The following is a 25,609-nucleotide window of genomic DNA, read 5'->3' as shown; positions in this document are numbered from 1 at the left end:
AATACTGTTGGCACTAAAGAGCAAGCATTATAACAGTAGGGGGTAGTATAAATACTGAGGGCACTGTAGGGGCATCATAAATCCGGGGACATTATAGGTGTTCTTATTACTACTGGGGGCTCTATAGGAGGGACTTCTAGATCCGCCATATTTCTACTAAGAGCACTATGAGGGGCCTTATTACTACTGAAGGGTCTGTAGAGAGTTTTATTACCACTGGGGGAACAATAGGGGGCCTTATTTCTACTGGGGGCTCTGTGAGGGCATTATTAATACTGGAGGGCTCTTCTACTAATGGAGGCGCTCTTGGGGAGCATTATTACTGTTTGGGGCACTATTACTAATGGGGGCACTCTAGAAGGGAATTACTATTGGTGGGACTATGAGGGACACTATTACTATGGGGGCACTATTATTTCTTCAGGATAGTATTTGGGGTATTGGAGGGCACAGCGAGCAGCAGGATAACACTGTGGGGTCTCCAGGTTGTGGGATGATGATAGAAAAGTGGGGAAGCTAAGATGTCCATGTGTCTCACTCTGCAGAGACGAGGCGGCTGAGAGAAGTCTGGACTGAATGGAGAAGATGATGAGAAGATCTACATTAGAGGAGACGTCACCCGGAGGCCCTGGATGTGAGAGGTAGGTGCTGCTGTATAGCGAGTACAGCAAAATGCGGTGTGTGGGTGGGAGAGCAGTATTCATTGGAGCTTGGGCCCCGGATCTTTTGATACCCTAGCAACGCCCCTGCACCTTTCTATGGATTTCGTCACAGATGAAGATAGTTGTCCGGGTGGTTGTGGATAGATTTAGTAAGAGGTTTTACCTTGTTCCTCTCAAACAGTTGCCTAATGGGAAAATGTTGTCTTCTCTGGACCATGTAGTCCGGCTGCATGGTATTTCTGAGAACATCGTGTCAGATGATGGGGCGCAATTTGTTTCTAAGTTTTGGAAGACTTTTTGTTCTAAATTGGATATTACTCTTTCTTTTTATCAGCCTTTCATCCTGAAACCAACGATCAGCAGTATGTGAGAGGTCTTATATTTCTGACTGCCAGTCCAATAGGACATCTCATTTAGCTTTGGCTGCGTTCACACCTATCATAAGATCTTGTCCTCATATCATACCAATCCCCAAGCTTACACGTCATATCACACAAACCCCAGTTCTTGACCTCATATTACATTGGTCCTCAGAACTACACCTCATAGCCCACTGGTCCTCAGACCTACACCCCATAGCACACTGGTCCTCAGACCTACACCTCATAGCCCACTGGTCCTCAGACCTACACCTCATAGCCCACTGGTCCTCAGACCTACATCTCATAGCATACTGGTCCTCAGACCTACACCTCATAGCACACTGGTCCTCAGACCTACATCTCATAGCATACTGGTCCTCAGACCTACACCTCATAGCACACTGGTCCTCAGACCTACATCTCATAGCATACTGGTCCTCAGACCTACACCTCATAGCCCACTGGTCCTCAGACCTACACCCCATAGCACACTGGTCCTCAGACCTACACCTCATAGCACACTGGTCCTCAGACCTACACCTTATAGCCCACTGGTCCTCAGACCTACACCTTATAGCACACTGGTCCTCAGACCTACACCCCATAGCACACTGGTCCTCAGACCTACATCTCTTAGCATACTGGTCCTCAGACCTACACCTCATAGCCCACTGGTCCTCAGACCTACACCCCATAGCACACTGGTCCTCAGACCTACACCTCATAGCCTACTGGTCCTCAGACCTACACCTTATAGCCCACTGGTCCTCAGACCTACACCTTATAGCACACTGGTCCTCAGACCTACACCCCATAGCACACTGGTCCTCAGACCTACACCTCATAGCCCACTGGTCCTCAGACCTACACCTCATAGCACACTGGTCCTCAGACCTACACCTCATAGCCCACTGGTCCTCAGACCTACACCTCATAGCCCACTGGTCCTCAGACCTACACCTCATAGCCTACTGGTCCTCAGACCTACACCTCATAGCCCACTGGTCCTCAGACCTACACCTCATAGCCCACTGGTCCTCAGACCTACACCCCATAGCACACTGGTCCTCAGACCTACACCTCATAGCACACTGGTCCTCAAACCTACACCTCATAGCACACTGGTCCTCAGACCTACACCTCATAGCACACTGGTCCTCAGACCTACACCTCATAGAACAATGGTCCTCAGACCTACACCTCATAGCACACTCGTCCTCAGACCTACACCTTATATCGCACTCTTCCTCAGACCTACACATCAGAGAACACTCGTCCTCAGACCTACACCTTATATCGCACTCGTCCTCAGACCTACACCTTATATCCCATGAATTCCATGCTTCCTGAATTGTAGACTCCAATGAGCTCATGCACTGCAGAGCAGCGCTCATTGTTGGGTTATCCCCAGTCTCCCCAGTCCATATTTGTGACTTACCGTTGTTTCCCAGCTGCAGAAGTTAGCGGGAATGTAAAGGTTGAGGACATTGTAGCCTTGTATGTTCTGGACTCTGACACTTAGCCGAGGTCCACAGCATTCACGGTCCTCTGTTGCTTGGTAGACGAGCTGTCCATTAGGACCAGATAAATTGTAGGTGCAGTAACCCTGGAACATGCCGTTCCCTGCAATAACAGTCAGTAGGTAAGTGCACATACCCACATATAGATGTACATCACCCTTACCTTGTACTAGCACAAACATGGACACCATTACAAGAGGAAGCCTAGAAAGCAGACATAAATACTAGCAGGTGGTCTCCACGCAGAGTCCAGGGCTCCCAACCGTAGACCTTCCCCTTGTCTAGTGTCTTGTGATGGGCGGTGTCCACAATGTTCAGCCCCAGGGCAACTTACCATGTCCACTATATGTCTAGATGTCTGCACTATTTCCTCAAGGACCTCAGGTACATTCCCTAATGCAACATACGAAGAACCATCATCTAATCCTCCACCCTATGTTCTGCACCCTCTCAATGTCCTACAAGACCCGACATTGTGAAATGCTCATGACCAGGCTGACCGGTATACCTTCTGTCAAAGGACACGGAGACGGACACGTGTGTAACATAGGTTTACCGGTATACCTTCTGTCATAGGACATGTGTGTAACATAGGATGACCGGTATACCTTCTGTCATAGGAAACGGACACGTGTGTAACATAGGATGACCGGTATACCTTCTGTCATAGGAAACGGACACGTGTGTAACATAGGATGACCGGTATAACTTCTGTCATAGGACATGTGTGTAACATAGGATGACCGGTATACCTTCTGTCATAGGAAACGGACACGTGTGTAACATAGGCTGCAGTGGTGGTAACTTACACGTCTGATGAATGTAGAACTGACTGACCTGTAAAAAAGCAGAGAAGAAAGTGACACCATCATCATCACTACTACCACCACCAAAGACATCACATCATTATCATCACCACTACTACTATCATCATCATCACCACCACTATCTCCACAGCATCATCAGGAATGGTCTATAACATATTACCCCATCATCACCTTCCCAACAATATGACCACCACATCACACACCTATATTATTTTTCACAACCACTCCCATTCTCCTCACTATCCAGTATCTTCCCTTTTTACAATATCTCACCGGAAGTAATTCCTGCAGCCCGGGGGGAACAAACCCGATGTGTGCCATAGTCACCTGTAGTGAGAGAAAGTCACATTACTGAGCCAGACACTACACCATCTGCACACAGTGCACACTGCTACACCATGACCAGTATACACACAGTCCAGACACTGCTACACCATGACCTGTATACACACAGTCCAGACACTACTACACCATGACCTGTATACACACAGTCCAGACACTGCTACACCATGACCTGTATGCACACAGTCCAGACACTACTACACCATGACCTGTATACACACAGACCAGACACTACTACACCATGACCTGTACACACACAGTCCAGACACTGCTACACCATGACCTGTATACACACAGTCCAGACACTACTACACCATGACCTGTATACACACAGTCCAGACACTGCTACACCATGACCTGTATACACACAGTCCAGACACTACTACACCATGACCTGTATACACACAGTCCAGACACTGCTACACCATGACCTGTATACACACAGTCCAGACACTACTACACCATGACCTGTACACACACAGTCCAGACACTGCTACACCATGACCTGTATACACACAGTCCAGACACTACTACACCATGACCTGTACACACACAGTCCAGACACTGCTACACCATGACCTGTATACACACAGTCCAGACACTACTACACCATGACCTGTACACACACAGTCCAGACACTGCTACACCATGACCTGTATACACACAGTCCAGACACTGCTACACCATGACCTGTATACACACAGTCCAGACACTACTACACCATGACCTGTATACACACAGTCCAGACACTGCTACACCATGACCTGTATACACACAGTCCAGATACTACTACACCATGACCTGTATACACACAGTCCAGACTACTACACCATGACCTGTATACACACAGTCCACACTACTACACCATGACCTGTATACACACAGTCCAGACACTGCTACACCATGACCTGTATGCACACAGTCCAGACACTACTACACCATGACCTGTACACACACAGTCCAGACACTGCTACACCATGACCTGTATACACACAGTCCAGACACTGCTACACCATGACCTGTATACACACAGTCCAGACACTACTACACCATGACCTGTATACACACAGTCCAGACACTGCTACACCATGACCTGTATACACACAGTCCACACTACTACACCATGACCTGTATACACAGTCCAGACACTGCTACATCATGACCTGTATACACACAGTCCAGACACTACTACACCATGACCTGTATACACACAGTCCAGACACTGCTACACCATGATGTGTATACACACAGTCCAGACACTACTACACCATGACCTGTATACACACAGTCCAGACACTGCTACACCATGACTTGTATACACACAGTCCAGACACTGCTACACCATGACCTGTATACACACAGTCTACACTACTACACCATGACCTGTATACACACAGTCCAGACACTACTACACCATGACCTGTATACACACAGTCCAGACACTACTACACCATGACCTGTATACACACAGTCCAGACACTGCTACACCATGACTTGTATACACACAGTCCAGACACTGCTACACCATGACCTGTATACACACAGTCCACACTACTACACCATGACCTGTACACACAGTCCAGACACTGCTACACCATGACCTGTATACACACAGTCCAGACTACACCATGACCTGTATATACACAGTCCACACTGCTACATCGTGACGGGTATTCGCACTCACCTGTCTGTGTCTTCAGTTCTGTACTTCTCCTTCTTCCTCCTGATTGCTCAGCAGCCTCTGGATGTGACAGGAAGTTGTACTGGATGGTGGGGGTTGTGATCAGTGCCAGGAAATGCATTACAGTGTTCTGTCATGGTGCCAGGATTATTACACAGAGCGCTGCGCGGACGACTCTCTGATATCAGTCACTATGACCGACCTCTGTCATATCAGCCACCGCACCTAAGGGAGGGGTCCGAGACCTCCGACACCCCGGCTGCTGTAGAACTACAACTCCCACAATGCACCTGCTCCAGCTGTTCCCAGAACTCTATGGGGGCGTGTCCTCACAGTATATACCCTACACTGTAAAATAACCCCTTATATACCCCACACTGTATAATAACCACTTATATACCCCACACTGTATAATAACCCCTTATATACCCCCACACTGTATAATAACCCCTTATATACCCCACACAATATAATAACCTCTTATATACCCCACACTCTATAATAACCCCTTATATACCCCACACTCTATAATAACCCCTTATATACCCCACACTCTATAATAACCCCTTATATACCCCACACTCTATAAAAACCCCTTATATACCCCACACTCTATAAAAACCTCTTATATACCCCACACTGTATAATAATCCCTTATATACCCCACACTGTATAATAACCTCTTATATACCCCACACTGTATAATAACCCCTTATATACCCCACACTGTATAATAACCCCTTATATACCCCACACTGTATAATAACCCCTTATATACCCCACACAGTATAATAACCCCTTATATACCCCACACTGTATAATAACCCCTTATATACCCCACACTGTATAATAACCCCTTATATACCCCACACTGTATAATAACCTCTTATATACCCCACACTGTATAATAACCCCTTATATACCCCCACACTGTATAATAACCCCTTATATACCCCACACTGTATAATAACCCCTTATATACCCCACACAGTATAATAACCCCTTATATACCCCACACAGTATGATAACCTCTTATATACCCCACACTGTATAATAACCCCTTATATACCCCACACTGTATAATAACCCCTTATATACCCCACACAGTATAATAACCTCTTATATACCCCACACTCTATAATAACCCCTTATATACCCCACACTCTATAATAACCCCTTATATACCCCACACTGTATAATAACCCCTTATATACCCCCACACTGTATAATAACCCCTTATATACCCCACACAATATAATAACCTCTTATATACCCCACACTCTATAATAACCCCTTATATACCCCACACTCTATAATAACCCCTTATATACCCCACACTCTATAATAACCCCTTATATACCCCACACTCTATAAAAACCCCTTATATACCCCACACTCTATAAAAACCTCTTATATACCCCACACTGTATAATAATCCCTTATATACCCCACACTGTATAATAACCTCTTATATACCCCACACTGTATAATAACCCCTTATATACCCCACACTGTATAATAACCCCTTATATACCCCACACTGTATAATAACCCCTTATATACCCCACACAGTATAATAACCCCTTATATACCCCACACTGTATAATAACCCCTTATATACCCCACACTGTATAATAACCCCTTATATACCCCACACTGTATAATAACCTCTTATATACCCCACACTGTATAATAACCCCTTATATACCCCCACACTGTATAATAACCCCTTATATACCCCACACTGTATAATAACCCCTTATATACCCCACACAGTATAATAACCCCTTATATACCCCACACAGTATGATAACCTCTTATATACCCCACACTGTATAATAACCCCTTATATACCCCACACTGTATAATAACCCCTTATATACCCCACACAGTATAATAACCTCTTATATACCCCACACTCTATAATAACCCCTTATATACCCCACACTCTATAATAACCCCTTATATACCCCACACTCTATAATAACCCCTTATATACCCCACACTCTATAAAAACCCCTTATATACCCCACACTCTATAATAACCTCTTATATACCCCACACTGTATAATAACCCCTTATATACCCCACACTGTATAATAACCCCTTATATACCCCACACTGTATAATAACCCCTTATATACCCCACACTGTATAATAACCCCTTATATACCCTACACTGTATAATAATCCCTTATATACCCCACACTGTATAATAGACCCTTATATACCCCACACTGTATAATAACCCCTTATATACCCCACACAGTATAATAACCTCTTATATACCCCACACTGTATAATAACTCCTTATATACCCCACACTGTATAATAACCCCTTATATACCCCACACTGTATAATAACCCCTTATATACCCCACACTGTATAATAACCCCTTATATACCCTACACTGTATAATAATCCCTTATATACCCCACACTGTATAATAATCCCTTATATTCCCCACATTGTATAATATATTCTTATATACCCCACACTGTATAATAACCCCTTATATACCCCACACTGTATAATAACCCCTTATATACCCCACACTGTATAATAGACCCTTATATACCCCACACTGTATAATAACCTCTTATATACCCCACACTGTATTATAACCCCTTATATACCCCACACTGTATAATAACCTCTTATATACCCCACACTGTATAATAACCCCTTATATACCCCACACTGTATAATAACCCCTTATATACTCCACACTGTATAATAACCTCTTATATACCCCACACTGTATAATAACCCCTTATATACCCCACACTGTATAATAACCCCTTATATACCCCACACTGTATAATAACCCCTTATATACCCCACACTGTATAATAACCCCTTATATACCCCAAACTGTATAATAACCCCTTATATACCCTATACTGTATAATAACCCCTTATATACCCTACACTGTATAATAATCCCTTATATACCCCACACTGTATAATAGACCCTTATATTCCCCACATTGTATAATATATTCTTATATACCCTACACTGTATAATAATCCCTTATATATCCTACACTGTATAATAGACCCTTATATTCCCCACATTGTATAATATATTCTTATATACCTCACACTGTATAATATTAGCCTCATCAAGTCCATGGGCGGCCTGTTCGCCTTTAGAGGGCCCAGAGTCCTCCATCCCGGCTCAAACCTCAAATCCCAGCACAGCCCTCAGTTCACAGCACACAGACTCCTGAGCTCCACTATAATGTCTCGACTGCGTGTTGCTTTAGGTGCACAGCTTAACATCAAGTATAAACCGAATCCCAATGAAAGATGCGCTGGTTTACTGAACTGATGCAATCTTTACTGAGATATAATGAACAGGAATGTGTACAATAGCGTTCATATGATATGAGATGAGATGATATGTGGTAAAAAGGCTTTGGTGTTCGTCAGGTTTGCAATCTGTAATAGCTTTAAGATGTCCTGTGGATCTGGTCACTACAGTAGCTAGAGCTGGAATGAACAGGATATGTCCCAGCAAGCTCTAGACAGTACAGAGAAGACCCGCCTCTAGGCTTCAAGAAAATGGAGGGTCTTAAAGAAACAGACACTGCTGAGTGCCAAGCATGTAATATACATTGCAAAGTGTTATGTCCCCTGGACACTCTGTGTCTCTCAGGTACTGCTGGCAATGCTGCCAGTATCTGCTCAGCAAGTTACACACACAGGCCGATGTACTACTTAACCAGAGCAAGGTTTATTACTCAGAACATTATGGCATTCTTACATGGAGGAGTCTTATTCCAAACAGCTTCTGTCCTTATCAGATGTAATCCCTTCTCAGCCTCATGTGTCTGCTTCCAGTTCCCCTCACACACCGTCTGACTTCCTGGTACAGCTCCTCCTCCCCCATCATGCATCAGGAGAAAGAGGCTAAAGGTCACAGTGATCTATCACAACATCCCACCTCCTTTCCTTCCCAAAAAAAAAAAACATAACAAGAGAACAAAATGTTGAACACATAACATAACAAGGCAAGCGAGATCAGTTCAGCAAGTAGTATCTCCAACTCAGTTCTGTGATTTCCGCAGCACTTCATGAGCCCTTTGTCTCTGTTCCCTGACCTCCAATGTGTCCCGTAAGATTTCAGCACTTTGCCAGCGAGGCGTTTGACGTCTTTGACGGGTAGACTTACGCAGAGGCACAGCACCGGGAGGGATAGAGTCAGTCAAGGGTTCTGGAGATGTCAGTGGGCGTCCCACAGACAAATCAGTCTCTGTAACTCCAGGCACATGTCCGGGCTCCTCAGGAATATGGTCACCAACCAGTTCAGGGTTTGGTTGTAAACTTGTGGGATCATGCCAGACACCATGCCATATGTCACCAGCAGAGTTCAGAGTAGACTCTGGTGGGTGGTTAGAAAGAGGGGTCGGTTTTGTCACTAGTGGCCGGCAAATGCGTTTCCTCAATTGTGAAAGGTGTCGCCGAACACAAATGCCTTCCTCCAGGCGGACAAGGTACATTCTTCTGCCAAGAGTTCCATCAACAACGCCCGGAAGCCAAGGAGGCAAAGCTCTGTAATTCCGAGACCATACAAGATCACCGGCACGGAATCCCAGACGGCCCGGCGGAGGAGGTGTTGGTGACTGTTCCTGCGGACAAACTAAATCAAGTTTGGTGCGGAGATGCCTGCCAAACATAAGAAAAGCCGGTGACAGCCCAGTAGTAGCGTGTTTCGTGTTACGGTACATGATCAAGAATTCCAGCAGCTTCTCTTCTGACAGTCCAACCTGGTCCAGAGTGGACAGTAAGTGCTTCTTAAATGTCTGCACAAATCGTTCTGCCAGCCCATTTGAAGCTGGATGATAAGGAGCTGTTTTGTAGTGTTGGACGCCCAAGCCACTAAGGAAGGATTGAAACTCATGCGATGTAAATTGAGTTCCATTGTCGGAGACTATGGCTGTTGGCAAGCCATATTGAGCAAAGAGCTTCCTTAAGACTAGAATGGTAGCAGCTGAGGTAATAGAAGGCATTAGAAAAACCTCCGGCCATTTTGAATGCGCATCTACCACGATCAAATACATTTTACCCTGGATGGGGCCAGCAAAATCAAGATGGAGTCTGGACCACGGTTCTGTTGGCCATGGCCAAGGTTGCAGGGTTCCTCTCTTTTGGGGTCGCTGGGCTTGACAGCACCCAGGACATTGAGCAACATAATCTTCAATTGCTGTATCCATTTGTGGCCACCAAACATAGCTCCGGGCTCGCTGCTTCATGCGCACCACACCAGGATGGCCTTCATGCAGTATCCTTAGCATGGTTGATTGCAAGTACTGGGGTACAATCACTCTATTGCCCCATTGTAGGCAACCAGTATTAGTCACAAGCTCACATTTTCTGGCAAAGTACGGACGAAATTCACCTGAAACTCTCTCTGGCCATCCAGTCTGAACATAAGAGAATATCTGAGACAGGAAAGGATCTGTGGCTGTATGTCTGGCAATCAGGGAGGTGGACATGCAAGATTGTGGCCTGTGTACTTCCACTACACGTACCTCTCTTAGTGGGTGGTCATCTCTTAGTGCCAATCTGGAAAAAGCATCTGCATTGCCATGGGTATCATGGGAGCGGTATCTGATAGAATAAGCATAAGCTCCTAAAAATAAAGCGTACCTTTGTAAGCGAGATGCAGTTGTTGTAGAAATTCCTTTCTGAGGGTTCAGTATTGACAACAGAGGTTTGTGGTCAGTGATAAGTGTGAACTCCCGACCATAGATGTACGCGTGAAATTTTTTTGTGGCCCATACAGTGGCCAAAGCTTCCTTGTCAATCTGGGAGTAGTTTTGTTCCGCTGAGGTTAAAGACCTGGAGGCAAAAGAAATGGGGCGCTCCGTGCCATCCGGCATGACATGGGAAAGCACGGCACCCAGTCCATAAGGCGAGGCATCACAAGCCAGGATGACGGGTTTCTTTAAATCATAGTGGACCAGAACTCGAGAAGACAGAATGAGTTCTTTAGAAAGCCGAAAAGCTTCTTCACATTTGTCTGTCCATATCCATTTAGCTCTTGCATCCAGTAAGCGATGTAATGGGTAGAGCTGGTGTGCTAGGTTCGGCAAGAAACGGTGGTAGTAATTTAGGAGGCCAAGGTAAGACCTGAGCTGGGTGACATTCCGGGGGGTAGGGGCATGGGTAAGGGCTTTAACCTTTTCTTCAGTAGTGTGTAACCCATGTCGGTCCACCGTGTGGGCACAAAACTCCAGCTGAGACTTGAGAAATTCGCATTTTGAAAGATTGACACGTAAACCATACTTTTGGAGTCTCTCTAGCACAGCTTCAACATTCTTTCTGTGTTCTTCATCAGTGGGACCAGTGATGAGCATGTCATCCAGTAGACATTGGGTGAAAGGTATTCCTGCCAGTACCTCATCCATGATCCGCTGCCAGATGGCTGGAGCTGGGGCTATGCCAAAAACCATGCGGTTATACTGGAATAATCCTTTATGAGTGTTAATGGTCAACAGATGGCGTGAATCTGGGTGTACTTGCAGTTGCAGGTAAGCTTGCTTTAAGTCTATTTTTGTAAACTTTTGCCCCCCAGCCAGTGAGCCAAATAAATCTTCAAGTCGAGGCAATGGGTATTGATCCACAAGAAGTTGGTTGTTCAGAGCTACCCTGAAATCACCACAAATCCTAATGTCTCCATTCTTTTTCTTGACAGGCACAATTGGTGATGCCCATTCACTTCTATCCACTTTCGTTATGATCTTTTCAGCCAATAGGTGGTCCAGCTCTGCTTCCACTTTTTTTCGCAAGGCAAAAGGTACTGATCTTGCCTTACAAAAACGAGGTGTAGCACCAGGCTTCAAGAGGAGGTGGGCCATCTTTCCTTTTACGGTGCCCAAAGAGTCCTCAAAAACCTCTTTAAAACGTGACTTCAGGGATTCCACCCAATGGTCTACTTTAGAAAGCAATGTACATTTGGCAATGGTAAAAGGAGGCATGCCCAGGGCTTTGATCCAGTCCCTTCCATACAGCGGAGGACCTCCATTCCTTACAACATAAAGGCGTAGACTTTGACTGCGGTTGCCTAATGTAACAAGGGGTTTTACATAACCCAAGGGCTGTAGTAGTTCCTTGCTGTAGGTTTGTAGTGTGAGCTTTGTAGGTTTTAGCGGCAGGGACAGACCCGATGCCTTTAAATCAGTCCATGAAATGACAGACACAGCTGCCCCTGTATCAACATCCATGGAGACAGGACAGCCATTGAGTGTGACATCCACTTTAATCGCAGGAGTACTCCCAGTTACTCGAAACAGTCCAACATGCTGGACACATGTCTCCTCATCAGAGCTAAAACCGTTATTGTCCATATCCACATGGAATGTCTGTTTACGTCTATCTTTTGTGGTAGCGTTCGGGGAGCGAGAGCTGCGGCAAACGCGCCCAATATGACCAGTCTTTCCACAGCGAAAACAAACGACATCCTTGAACTTGCAAGCCGGCGCACTGTGAGTAGTGTTACCACAACGGTAGCAAGTCGGGGTCCCAGAGACAGAAGAATTAGGGTGGCGAGGTTTAAGCTGAGTGGCAGGGGACGGGCGTCTCGAGCATTGAGTGATAGCAGTGTGGAATATTTCCTCACCCTGGCTTGCAGGAGTTGTAGGTGGTGCCTTCAGTAGGGTGGCGTCCCGTGTTGCCAACTCCATGACCGTAGCAAGGTCAGTGGCTTTCGTCAGAGTCAAGTCGGGTTCTGTGAGTAAACGTTTCTGTATGGCTGGGTCGCAGAGTCCCATGACGAACATGTCACGGAGAGCCGTCTGTAGGTAGTCTCCAAACTGACAAGTGGCAGCTAGTTTACGTAAAGCAATGATATATGTCTTTATATCCTCCCCGGCCTGCTGCCTTCTACTGTAGAATTTAAACCGCTCTGCGATTTCTAACGGCTTCGGGTTGTAGTGTGTATGTAGCGTCTGAATTAACTCAGGCAGGGACTTAGAGGCTGGCTTGTCTGGAGAAACAAGGTCTCTGAGGGTTCCATATGCAGCTTGACCCAATGCAGTGAGAAAAACTGCAACTTTCTTTTCAACAGTCACATTATTTGCTTCCATATACTGTTCCAGCCTCTCCACCCAGGAGATCCATGACTCAGCTGCAGGATCAAATGGTTGAATAAACCCTATGAAGGCCATGTGTGCTAAAATCCACAATCCTCGTCGCCACTGTTATGTCCCCTGGACACTCTGTGTCTCTCAGGTACTGCTGGCAATGCTGCCAGTATCTGCTCAGCCAGTTACACACACAGACCGATGTACTACTTAACCAGAGCAAGGTTTATTACTCAGAACATTATGGCATTCTTACATGGAGGAGTCTTATTCCAAACAGCTTCTGTCCTTATCAGATGTAATCCCTTCTCAGCCTCATGTGTCTGCTTCCAGTTCCCCTCACACACCGTCTGACTTCCTGGTACAGCTCCTCCTCCCCCATCATGCATCAGGAGAAAGAGGCTAAAGGTCACAGTGATCTATCACAACATCACACAAAGTCAGCACACTCCCCACCTGGCATACCTTTTGTTATGCCACTAATCTTTGGACAGAAGTAAAACTACTTCAGAAATTGGCCTAGCATACACCTTGGGAATGCCCTGTCTAACAATTCTAACTTCAACCTTTCTAACTCTAGCATCACTACTAGGATCAGTCCCCACAATGAGTCCAATAGGCCATTCGTTCCTGTGGGTCTGAGTGTCTTTTAATAAGACAATGTCTCCAACTTGTAAGTTGGGTTTGTCATCTTGCCATTTCTTGCGTGGCTGGAGTGTCACCAGGAATTCCTGTCTCCACCTCTTCCAGAAAATGTCCGCAAGGCTTTGAACTTGTCTCCATTGCTTGGTATACAAGTCCTTGAGGTCAAAGTCTCCTGTGGGAGCTGTCACTGGTTCCATCTTCTGGGTCAGCAGCATTGCGGGTGTCAAGACTGACGGCATCTCCGGATCTGTAGACACTGGAACCAAAGGTCTGGCGTTCATAATGGCCACGACTTCAGCCGTTAATGTAGTCAAAGCTTCATGAGTGAGGCGAGTAGACCCAACCTTCAGGAGCATGGCATCCAGAATACAACGAGCTACTCCAATCATCTTCTCCCAGGCTCCTCCCATATGCGATGCATGTGGAGGATTAAAAGTCCAAGTGCATCCTTGATCTTGAAGATAGGAACCTGTTTCAGAGTCTGTAGAGATGATCTTCAACTCCTTGCAGGCCCCAATAAAGTTTGTGCCGCGGTCTGAACGAATCAATTTCGCTGGTCCTCTGATAGAGAAGAATCTTCTCAAGGCATTGATGAAACTTGAAGTGGATAAAGATTCAATCACTTCAATATGAACTGCTCTAGTACTCAGAAAAGAGAACAGAACAGCCCAACGTTTACTTTCGGCACTGCCTCCTCTGGTCTTGCGAGAAGAGATGTTCCATGGTCCAAAAACGTCTAGACCTACGTGAGTGAACGGAGGATCTGAAGCAAGTCTGTCTGCAGGTAAGTTTGACATATTCTGAACCTCAAGTTTCCCTCTAATCTTCTTACAGGTAACGCATTTGCTGATCACGCTGGAGACTAGTCTCTTACCTCCTATGATCCACAATCCTGCTGACCGTACTGCTCCTTCAGTGAAGTGTCGTCCTTGATGTGCAACTTGCTCGTGATAGTGTCTTACTAGAAGAAGAGCGATGTGATGATTCTTAGGTATGATGAAGGGATGTCTCTCTTGGATAGTCATATCCGCTGCCGACAAACGACCTCCAATTCTTAGTACTCCGTCTTCGTCGAGGATAGGGTTCAACTTCTTGAGCGAACTGTGTCGAGAAATCTCTTCCTTTTTCAGAAGGCTTTGAATTTCTTCTTTAAAGACTTCCTGCTGGACGCATTTGATGATCGCGACCTTGGCTTGTTCAAGATGGTCGTTGCTACGCTGATCAGTATTAGTAGCTCTGCAGGAGTATCTGGCTAGACAGATAAGTTTTCCGATTGCACGGGTCAGCGACTTCCAACTGGAAAACCTTTCAAATCTATGGGTGCCCAGACTGTCTCTGGTAACTAAAGTCTTGCAAACTGCAACTTGAGGCCTTACCTCTTTGTCTTGATCTGGTTCTATGAGCTTAAAGGTCTCTACCTGAGTAGTCTCTTTGGTTTCTGGCTTACCAAGAAACGATGGACCTACGAACCAGTTAGTTTGCTTGAGTACAGCGGCTGACACCAATCTTGTCCCATGATCCGTTGGGTTCTTGTCCGTGCTGATGTGATGCCACTGATCTGGACTTGTAGACTTTCTGATACGTGTCACTCTGTTGGTCACGAATGTGTAAAATCTTTTTGAAGCGTTGTGAATATATCCTAACACAATCTTGCTGTCCGTATAAAAGTTCACTGCATGGATCTCAATGTCCAGTTCAGTCGTAATCATGTCTGCCATCTCTACCGCTAAGACAGCAGCACAAAGTTCTAGACGTGGGACAGTGTGAGCAGGTCTGGGAGCTAGTTTAGATTTTCCCATGATGAACCCAACATGGCTTTGTCCCTCAGTGTCTATTACCCTAAGGTAAGTTATAGCTGCAATAGCCATAGTGGAAGCGTCAGAGAATACGCATAATTCTCTCCTCTTTGTAGCAGACAAGGAAACAAATACGTACGGTCTTGGAATGTTGAGTTGTTCGAGCACTAACAATGAGTCTTTCCACAACTTCCACTGCATTTGCTTCTCGTCAGGAAGAAGTACGTCCCAGTCAATTTGTTCCTGCTCAGTAGTGATCTGTCTCAAAAGAGCTTTGCCTTGCATGATGATGGGTGCTACGAATCCCAGGGGGTCATAAGGACTGTTGACTGTAGATAGGACACCTCTTTTTGTGAATGGTTTCTCTTCTCTGGAGACCCTGAAGGTAAAACTGTCAGTCTTTAGGTCCCAACTAAGCCCAAGACTTCTTTGCAAGGGTGGTGATTCTGTTCCTAGATCTAAGTCTTTGAGGTCTTTAGCACAGTCTTCCATTGGAAATGCTTCCATGACTCTGTAGCTGTTGGAATCTACCTTGTTCAATCTTATGTTGGATTCTGCCAACATTTCTTTTGTACTTTTCAGGACGTTAATAGCTTCTTCGTTGCTGGAGAAAGAAGCAAGTCCATCGTCCACGTAGAAGTTCTTCATGACGAACTGTTTGGCTTCTTGACCATGTCTTTCACCTTGCTGTGTTGCTCGTTTCAGGTTGTAGATAGCTACAGCTGGGGAAGGGCTGTTTCCAAACACATGTACCTTCATCCTGTACTCTGTGAAGTCTTTGTTAAAGTCATTGTCTGCATACCACAGGAACCTTAAGTAGTCTCTGTGATCTTCTCGAACAAAGAAACAGTAGAACATCTGTTGTACATCTGCTGTTACTGCTACAAGTTCTTTTCTGAACCTGATGAGTACTCCAAGGAGTGTGTTGTTCAGGTCAGGTCCGCTGAGAAGGACGTCATTTAGTGAGATGCCTTCGTGCTTCGCACTAGAGTCAAATACTACACGTATCTGACCTGGTTTCTGAGGATGATACACCCCAAATATTGGTAAGTACCAGTGTTCTTGGTTTTCTTGTAGTGGTGGTGCCCTTTCTGCCTGCTCGTTGTCAAAAATCTTTTGCATGAAGGCTCGGAAGTGTTTCTTCATATTTGGATTTCTTTGTAGAGTGCGCTGCAACAAACTGAAGCGTTTCTCTGCTTGTACCCTGTTGTCAGGAAGGTGATGGCGTGGTGACCGGAAGGGTAGAGGGGCTACCCAGCTGCCTGACTTGTTTCTGTAGACTTCTCTGTCCATGATCTCGAGGAAGAGGGTATCTTCTACCGAGGGTGCTGGCTTGTCGTCGTCTCGTGTTCTTTCAAACACCTTACAACCCAGTTCATCTGTATTTCCAGTTGAGGCTAAGTCTTCCATGCACCTCTGGATACTCCGATGATGTGTTGGGCTATCTAATCTCTCTTTAATGTGTAGACTGTTGGTACATGGGCAAAGACAAGATGTACGACCATTCTGCAAACAGATGTGTTCTGTAGATATTTACCTTTGCTGGTTTGTGCAGTCCGTCTAGACATACTTCTCCAACGATGACCCATCCGAGATCAAGGCGTTGTGCAAATGGTGCATTGTGTGGCCCATTGTACTGTTCTCTGACTTTGTGCACTCTGAGAATATCTCTCCCAAGTAGAAGGGTGATTGCAGCATCTGGATCTAGTGCTGGTATTTGGTCTGCTATTCGCACCAGATGAGGGTGATGATGAGCAACTTCAGGTGTGGGAATCTCTGACCTGTCGTCTGGTATCTCATCACATTCTATGAGGGTAGGTAGAGTCACCTTTGTCTTTCCATCTAATGACTCGATGATGTAGTTATTTGCTCCTCTCCCTATTGTCTCTACAACTCCAGAACAAGTCTTCAAGGTGTATGGAGTTGGACTTCCTTTGTCACCGAAGAGGTCAAAGAATTCTGTTTTTGCCAGAGATCTGTTACTCTGTTCATCCATGACTGTGTACATCTTGATTGCTTTTTCTCTGAAACCTGCTGGATACACCTTGACTAAGCATATCTTGGAGCATGATCTTGAGCGGCCCTGCTCTGTACAGATCTCAGTGCACTTTGAGGTTACTGCTGGCGTTGTACTCTCGCCTTGCTCCCCACCATGATCTTCTTGAGTTGCCTGAACTTCTTGTTTCCATGGTGGTGGTCCCGGGTGCAGTGTTGACAAGTGTTTGTCACTGTTACACTCTGCGCATTGTATTGTTTTTGTACAGTCTTTTGCAAGATGCTGAATTGAAGCGCAGCATCTGAAACAAATGCGATTATCTTTAAGATGAGCTTTGTGCTCTTCTAATGTTTTACTTCTGAAACTGCGACATTTTCTTAGTGGATGAGGCTTGTTGTGGATAGGACATATTTTGTCTGACTCCTCAACTTTCTTCCTTGTGTTGTCTTCCTGATTGGCTGCAGATTCAGGCGGAACTTCTGTCTTCCTTACAGAAACTGTTGCTCTGCGTTCTTTGTAAAGCCCTGGAGGTTTCTGCTCTACCTTTGGGAAGCTTGCCGTTCTCTTGTTCGGGAAAGCAAAGCTTGGGTCATTGCGTATTTCAGCTTGGTCTTCTATGAATTCAGCGAAGAAGGCGAACGGTGGAAATGCAACTCGATGATCTTTCTTGTATCTTGAAGCTTGAGCTACCCACCTTTCTTGCAAGTTGTAAGGAAGTTTCTCGATTATGGGCTCAACTTCACGTGCTGTATCCAGATATGAGAGACCTGGCAGATATCAACTAGACTTAGCGGCTTCTATTTCTAAGAGTAGGTCTCCCAAACCTCTCAGCTTTTGGTAATCCTTATTTGTTATTCTTGGATAGTTTTCTATCCTTTTCAGAAGAGCATCCTCGATCACTTCAGGTGATCCATAGCATTGTTCTAGTCTCCGCCACACCATTGCAAGTCCTGCTGCTGCGTCATGAACATGTACTGATCTGATCCTTTGGGCTTGCTCAGTGAACTCTGGTCCTAGCCATCTGACAAGCTGGTCAAGCTTTCCTTTCTCTGTCAGATTTAAGTCTTGGGTACCGCTCAGGAAAGATGACTTCCAGGCCCAGTAGTTTTCTGGACAGTCATCGAATTTCATGAGACCAGCGCCCACTATCTCACGGTGCATCAGGAATTTTGCCACTTCTATAGCACTTGTGGGAGGAGATGAGCGAGGAACAGAATAGGCATGCCTACGGACTGTCCTGACCTAACTGGCTGGAGTGTGCCCGACGCCAGTGACGAGGTAAGGCCTGAATAAGTGGGCCACCCAAGAGGAGAGTATGATGAAGGGGATGGGAGGGAGGGGCAAGAACCAGGCGCCCTCCTGCTTGTAGGAGGGGGTTTAAATAGGGTAAGTGCGCTCCTCCCACAATTACAGGCTGCAAGCAGCCTTCAATATTTGTGGGAGGAGCTGAGGGAGGAACAGAATAGGCATGCCTACGGACTGTCCTGACCTAACTGGCTGCAGTGTGCCCGTCGCCAGTGACGAGGTAAGGCCTGAATAAGTGGGCAAAAAGAGAACCGGCACGTTGCAGGGTATGGAATATTTATTGAAGCATTGAGGCCTACAATGCCAAGGAACAAAAGGCTCTGGATATCTCAGCCTGTGGATTCGGAATGTACCTTGTGAAGCAGGACGACCTCCAACGACCCATCTTGCGGATGATGTGCGCCGGTACCTGGTGACTAGAAGCTGCGGACGCGGCCCCTATACGAAATGAGTGCCCGGATATTGTGCTAGGGTTGTAACCCAACCCTGCGGCCAGAGTGCGGATATTGGAGATGAACAGGGTTGAAGACAGGGGCTTACCATTAACCGGGAGCAACGGCCCGTCTAAAGCGGGAGATTGGAGGGAAGCCAGGAGCTCCTGGAGCACCTTTATAGGACACCAACAGTTGGCCGTAGGGTAAAATTCCACCTCTGTGGGAGGACCGGTTTGACTGGTCTTGGAGGATGGAATGGACAGAATGAAGTGGTCGGAGTGCCAGGCGAGATGTCGCCTGAGCAGGGTTGTTCGGGAGATGGCGCTGCAGGTGAACTCCCCGGGTCTGAGGAACCCATAAAACCCGAGATACATGGCCGCTTTTGTAATGATGCTTGCTGATTGGCCAAAAGGAAGACCGTCCAGGGCTATGGATAACCTGCGGAAAAGCTCACCTGAAACCGGTTGCCTGCGCACCTGGACTGCCGTACTGACTTTCTGAATGCCCCTGAGGGTGGCTTTGATGGCCTGATTTGAAAAGATGGATCTGGCAGAGGGGTCGCTGAGCATCCGGTGGTGTTGGATGCCGGCCAAATACAGCTTGATGGTATTAAACGAGAGGTGGCGGTGGGAGTGGCAATGGGCTATGAAGGCCATGATGAAAGTGACCTCGTCCACCTCCCCTTGTGGATGGGTGTCAGCGAACCGCTTAAACATGCTGAACCCGGCGTCATAGTTCCTGGCGGTTTTGGCGGCTAGCGACCGCCGTACTAATGACTGCGCGGTTGCTATCAGGGGCTCTAGTCCAGCAGGAGGGCGCTGTATGGTGGAACTGGAACGCCGACGGGATCTGCCTCTGGGAGTTTCTGAAAGAAAACATTGAGGTTAAAACGGGACAGGGCGTCGGCCGCCACGTTCTGTGCTCCCTGGATATGGAAAGCGAAGACATGGAAGTTGAACTCCAAGGACAGCCAGACAAGCTTATCCTGAGAGATTTGGCCCTCCCCTTGGAGATCACCTCTACCAGGACCTGACTGTCCGTCCTTAATATGACTGACCTGTTTGCCCAGAGCGGACCCCAAACGTGGGCAGCCGCCACTTTGGGGTATAACTCCAACAGTGGCGAGGACCTCATAGCCTCAGCCTCGGACAGGAGCTCCACCGGCCAACTGCCGACCAACCAGTGCGGATAGAAGATTGCCGCGAACCCGCGGGAGGCCGCGGCGTCGGTGTAAACAGTGGGGGATGCTGCATCCGGGGATGGCACGAACAAGGAAATGCCATTCCACCCGGTCAGGAAGGTTCGCCACATCTGAAGATCCGCCATGGCGTGACCGTCCAGCCGGATGGTGGAGTCCTGATCCGGAGCAGTCGGGAGCAGATTGAGAAGCCGAGAAATGAAGGACCTGCCCTGTGGCATGATTTTGAAAGCACAGATAAGCAATCCTAACAGGGACTGGAGCTCCCGCTTGGACAAGACTCCGGAAGAGGCCGCGGAGGAAACGGCGGCCTTGATCTTAGCCAGCTTGGCCGCGGGGAGGCTGGCCTCCATGCGGACCGAATCCAGAGTAACACCCAAGAAGGTAACCCCAGTGCCTGGACCCTCTGTCTTGGCGGATGCCACGGGGACCTTGAGACCGGCGAACAGCTGGAGCAAGCTCGCCAAGCCTGATGGGGGCCCTGGGGTCTCTCGACGATCAGGAAGTCATCTAAGTAATGTATGACCATGTCCAGACCCCCATGATGGACAAGGATCCAGTGCAGCGCACAGGCGAACCTGTCGAACAGCCACGGGCTGCTTTTCGACCCAAAGGTGAGGCGGTTAGCGAAATAAAACCCGTCTGCCCAATGCAACCCATAATATTGCCATAACCGAGGAAGGATGGGGAGCAGTTTAAAGGCGTCCGCGATGTCGGCCTTGGTCAACCAAGCCCCCTCCCCAGCCAGCAGGATGTACTGGATGGCCTCATCGATGGATGCATAGGACATTGAGAATTCCCCTGACGGGATCAGGGAGTTAAGACTGGGGATCGGCGACATGTGTGGAGCTGACAAATCGTATATCAGACGTTTTTTATTGGAGGCCTGCTTGGAGACTAGACCAATGAGATTAATCCTCCACTCAGCAAAGGGAATGGATTTGAACGGGCCTAGCAGGAACCCCTTGCGAACCTCGTCCTGCAACAGGGTGGCCACCGCCTCTGGGTCCTGACTAGCCGACTGTAGGTTCCTTCCCTCCCAGGAAACTTGAGGGAGGGCAACGAAGCCCGTATTGAAGCCCCTCTCGAAACCGGTGAGAAGGAACTCTACTGACTGGCGATCGGGGTGATCTCGCAACAGGACGCCCAAGAGCTCGATGTTGATATCGGCTAGTCATAGAGTCTTACGTTGTCTCTTCGGGCAGCTGGAGCGGGGGTGAGCCCTGAAGCAGAGGGAGCACACGTGCAAGGCTCTACAACTATTGAAACCACAACCCCCGGCGTTAAAGTTGTTGCAGACCTGACTCTGCCCTAAGAAAGTAATGGGCCTGCCCAGCTTGTCGGTGGAACCTTGGAACCGTTGCGTGCCAGAGGGGCCTGGCTGGGAGCCCTCCCGGGCCGGGGAGGTTGGGACACCAGTCGGCCGTGTGCTGTATGGACTGGCACGCTGCGCACGTGGGGGCCTGCAACCCGACAAAATGGCGACAGAACAGCTCCATGTCCAGGTTCGCCCAGTCCGTGATGAATTGGAACTGGGCGAGGGCGGCGGCCGCCTTGGCTGAGAAAGACCTGTGGTAATCATAGAAGTTTGTTATGCCGTATTTGTATCCTAAGTCAGTGACCTGGTACAAATAGGAGTCCAGCTCCTCACGCCTGTGTGGCTGGACGCCGCAGATGGTATCTCGGTAGAGGCTAAACGCAAGGACAAATTCGGGGACCGACAGTTTACGGTTCAGGCGGGCATCCTTGGCCCGAAGAACCACCGAGACCTCCCCGCAATTAATGACCTTATTCTCAGATACGTCTTGCGACGCAATGAGAATGGACGCCAGGTTGACGTCCCTCCCCGCCAGGATGTCCCTTTTCAGGTTTTCTGGAATGTAATGCGAGGGGGCAATCTGGGGCCTGGAACGGACCGTACCTGGCGCCGAATCCTGGGACGTAGAAGGTAAGGCCGGAAGGGCTGGGGAAGGCAGTGCCGGTGGAGGCCGGGACTCCCATTCCCCCATCCTAGTTTGGATATCCGCAATCGAACCCGCCAGACTGACGATGGTGGCCTGCAACTGCAGGAGGGATAGCTGGATCGACGAGGGAGAATGCTCGTCACTTGAGCCCGATGGTGCCGTCATTAGGAGACGGTACAGCTCCGCTTTTCTCGCGGAGGCGGGATGGTGAATCCCTCTTCGTCTGAGCTCTGCAACAAGCTTTGGGGCGGTCCAGCTCCGCAGAGAGGGGTTGCTGGCGCGCCCTGACACGGAGGTCCCGGGTAAGGACAGGTTATCATCCGACTCCGGGGCCTGCGACATCTTCAAGCTGCATGGAGGAGGTACGAAGGTAACAGATGAGATTTCCTTCCCCCTCCCCCGGGTGACCGAACAAGAGCTGCAGGGGAACGGGTTCGACCGTATAGCGGTGTCCGCTACTTACCTGGAACGAAACGGATCACGCTACCGACTTCTGTAGTGAGACGGAGACCTATGAACGGGAGCTCGTTGACAACGAATACCCAACGCAGTGACAGGGTGTAACAGCAGCCCCGTGGCTGGATCTTACCTGAACAGGGAGGAAACTTTGGCGCAACGACAGTGGCTTGCTTGCAGCTCTGGTGGCCGAGGCCCTGTTTACGTGAAGAAATAAGCTGTGTTTTGACCGATACCCGGCGAGTGAACGCGAACTGCTAGTCCCTTATGCAGCGAAAGGGCGTGCGACCCCGACCCACGTGAACCTGGACCGGAATCGTGCCCGAGTGACTCAGGAATGAATGACACCCGGGTTTCACTGCACATGACACCAGACCCACCTGGGAACACATGACCCCCGAACAACAGGGAACACATGACCCCTGAACGCACAGGAACACAAGATGCCCTGGCAACCAAGGGGATCCATGATACCCGAGCGAACAGGGAACAACATGTCCCCGGAACAAGGGACACATGCCCCATAGCGGCCCAGCGAACACGTAACCCCCAACGCGAAGCCGGGGGGGGCACCGCACCTGAATCGAGGGAACACAACAACTGCGCGATTCGGGTAGACATAACACCCGAGCGATTCAGGGAGACATTGCACCTGAGCGATTCAGGGAGACATTGCACCTGAGCGATTCAGGGAGACATTGCACCTGAGCGATTCAGGGAGACATTGCACCTGAGCGATTCAGGGAGACATTGCACCTGAGCGATTCAGGGAGACATTGCACCTGAGCGATACCTGGAAGAAATTGCACTTGAGCGATTCAGGGAAGACATTGCACCTGAGCGATTCAGGGAAGACATTGCACCTGAGCGATTCAGGGAAGACATTGCACTTGAGCGATTCAGGGAAGACATTGCACCTGAGCGATTCAGGGAATACATTGCCAGTGTGAATCAGGAGTACCCAACCTGAGTGTTTCAGGGAAGACTTCCACCCCTGAGTGCGTCGGGAAGACATTGTACCTGAACGGTTCAGGGGACATGACACCTGGGTGATACAGGGAACATTGTAACAGAGTGGTTGGGGACCTCATTTCATTGAGCGACTCGAGGAGTACATTAACCTGAGCGATTCAGGGGACAAATGACACCTGGTGGCTGCAGGGACGATGACAACCGTGCGGATCGGGAAACCCGTGATACTTGGGCGGTACCACCAAATGGCGTACCCTGAGTGATTCGGGGAGCGGGACCCCCGGGAGACCTGAGGACAGCCGCACCGGCGCGAGGCCCAGGCAACAGACCCCTGACCTCCAGGAACGACTGCCCTCAGTCACCCAGAGGGTGAAGTCAATGTACTGTTATGGTTTTGCAGGCGCCCAGCCTGGCATTGGATCAAAGGTTTCCCTTATTTTTCTTTTTTCTTTTTTTTTCTTTCCAGCAGCGCGGGGGTTAAAGGGCAGCAGGCCAACAGTCAGAATCAGCCGGCAATTGATCGTAGGAACGGAGCCTGCTGCGCTGCTAGTCCTGCCGCCTGGCACCCCCGCACTGGGAATACACCAGGAAGATGGCAGGGACGCCACGGTCCCGCTGCCAGCAGTGCCAAGTGAACATCCCTGACCGAACCATGCCCGATATGTGGCTGAGTCACCCTCCCCCCTCCCCGCTCCCAGAGGCGCCGCCCCAATTAGCGGCGCATGCGCCAGACCGGTACCTGGAGGGGGGGGGCGCCGCGATGTGCACTCGCTGATAGCAGCCGCGGCGGCGGCAGTGCGGGGTTGAACGGGCAGCTGCTGCGCTGCCAGTCCCGGACCCGACGGAGCTTCAGGCCGGCTGAACAGGGGACACGAGGTGCCGGTGGCAGGCGCGTCCGACCGGGCCGCAAAGCGGTGATACTCACGAAAGACGACGCGGTTGGCAGCACGAACGGGATGCGGGGTGACGAACCGACGGAAGACGCGACCGGAAGTGACGTCAGGCGCTTGATGCTGCAGAAGCAAGAACCGGGCGCCCTCCTGCTTGTAGGAGGGGGTTTAAATAGGGTAAGTGCGCTCCTCCCACAATTACAGGCTGCAAGCAGCCTTCAATATTTGTTGCGTCTGGCGAATACTTCTCGGGTGTAAACTCAGGGTATGGCTGCGGCTGGTAAGGCTGATGAGGCGCTTGACTGAATCCACTTTGTTTAGGTGGTTGTTCTCGTCTGTTGTAAGTCTTTCTGCTATAATCCAGACTTGTATTTGCTTGAGGAGGGAGTACGCGAGCATCCGTTTGCACTCTTGGAGGGTTGGCAGATTGGTCTCTGAGCATGCGACCACTTGACTTCCCACACTGAG

The 25,609-nt window shown here is 48.5% G+C and overlaps 2 protein-coding genes across 2 annotated transcripts in view; both read right to left on the bottom strand.

The window, feature by feature from the left end:
• LOC120986717 (phospholipid scramblase 3-like) overlaps positions 1-6,001 on the bottom strand; it is a 37,526-nt gene extending 31,525 nt beyond the window's left edge. The window contains exons 1-4 of the mRNA XM_040415424.1: positions 5,398-6,001; positions 3,645-3,698; positions 3,354-3,381; positions 2,463-2,647 (exon numbers count right to left, since the gene is read on the bottom strand). Of these exons, the coding sequence (XP_040271358.1) occupies positions 2,463-2,647; positions 3,354-3,381; positions 3,645-3,692 (261 nt within the window). The 5' untranslated portion in view covers positions 3,693-3,698; positions 5,398-6,001. The remainder of the gene's footprint in view (positions 1-2,462; positions 2,648-3,353; positions 3,382-3,644; positions 3,699-5,397) is intronic.
• A 12,505-nt stretch (positions 6,002-18,506) lies between these two features.
• On the bottom strand, positions 18,507-25,609 carry LOC120986707. Its single transcript, XM_040415409.1, has 2 exons — positions 25,367-25,609; positions 18,507-19,109 (listed from the first exon to the last, which is right to left on the bottom strand). The coding sequence occupies exons 1-2, from the start codon at positions 25,581-25,583 to the stop codon at positions 18,700-18,702; spliced, it is 627 nt and encodes a 208-aa protein (XP_040271343.1). The 5' UTR covers positions 25,584-25,609; the 3' UTR covers positions 18,507-18,699.

Source organism: Bufo bufo, chromosome 1 (assembly GCF_905171765.1).
Source record: "Bufo bufo chromosome 1, aBufBuf1.1, whole genome shotgun sequence".
NCBI classification, from domain to species: Eukaryota; Metazoa; Chordata; class Amphibia; order Anura; family Bufonidae; genus Bufo; species Bufo bufo.
Note: the sequence above shows the minus strand (reverse complement) of the source record. Positions and strands in the feature narration are given on the sequence as shown.

Excerpts from the sequence above, each read along its gene's own strand:
- LOC120986707 (XM_040415409.1), bottom strand. The coding sequence starts at position 25,583 with ATGCTCAGAGACCAATCTGCCAACCCTCCAAGAGTGCAAACGGATGCT. Across the intron at positions 19,110-25,366 it reads GTATTCGCCAGACGCAACAA|GTGCTATAGAAGTGGCAAAA; the intron begins ATATTGAAGGCT and ends CTCCTCCCACAA.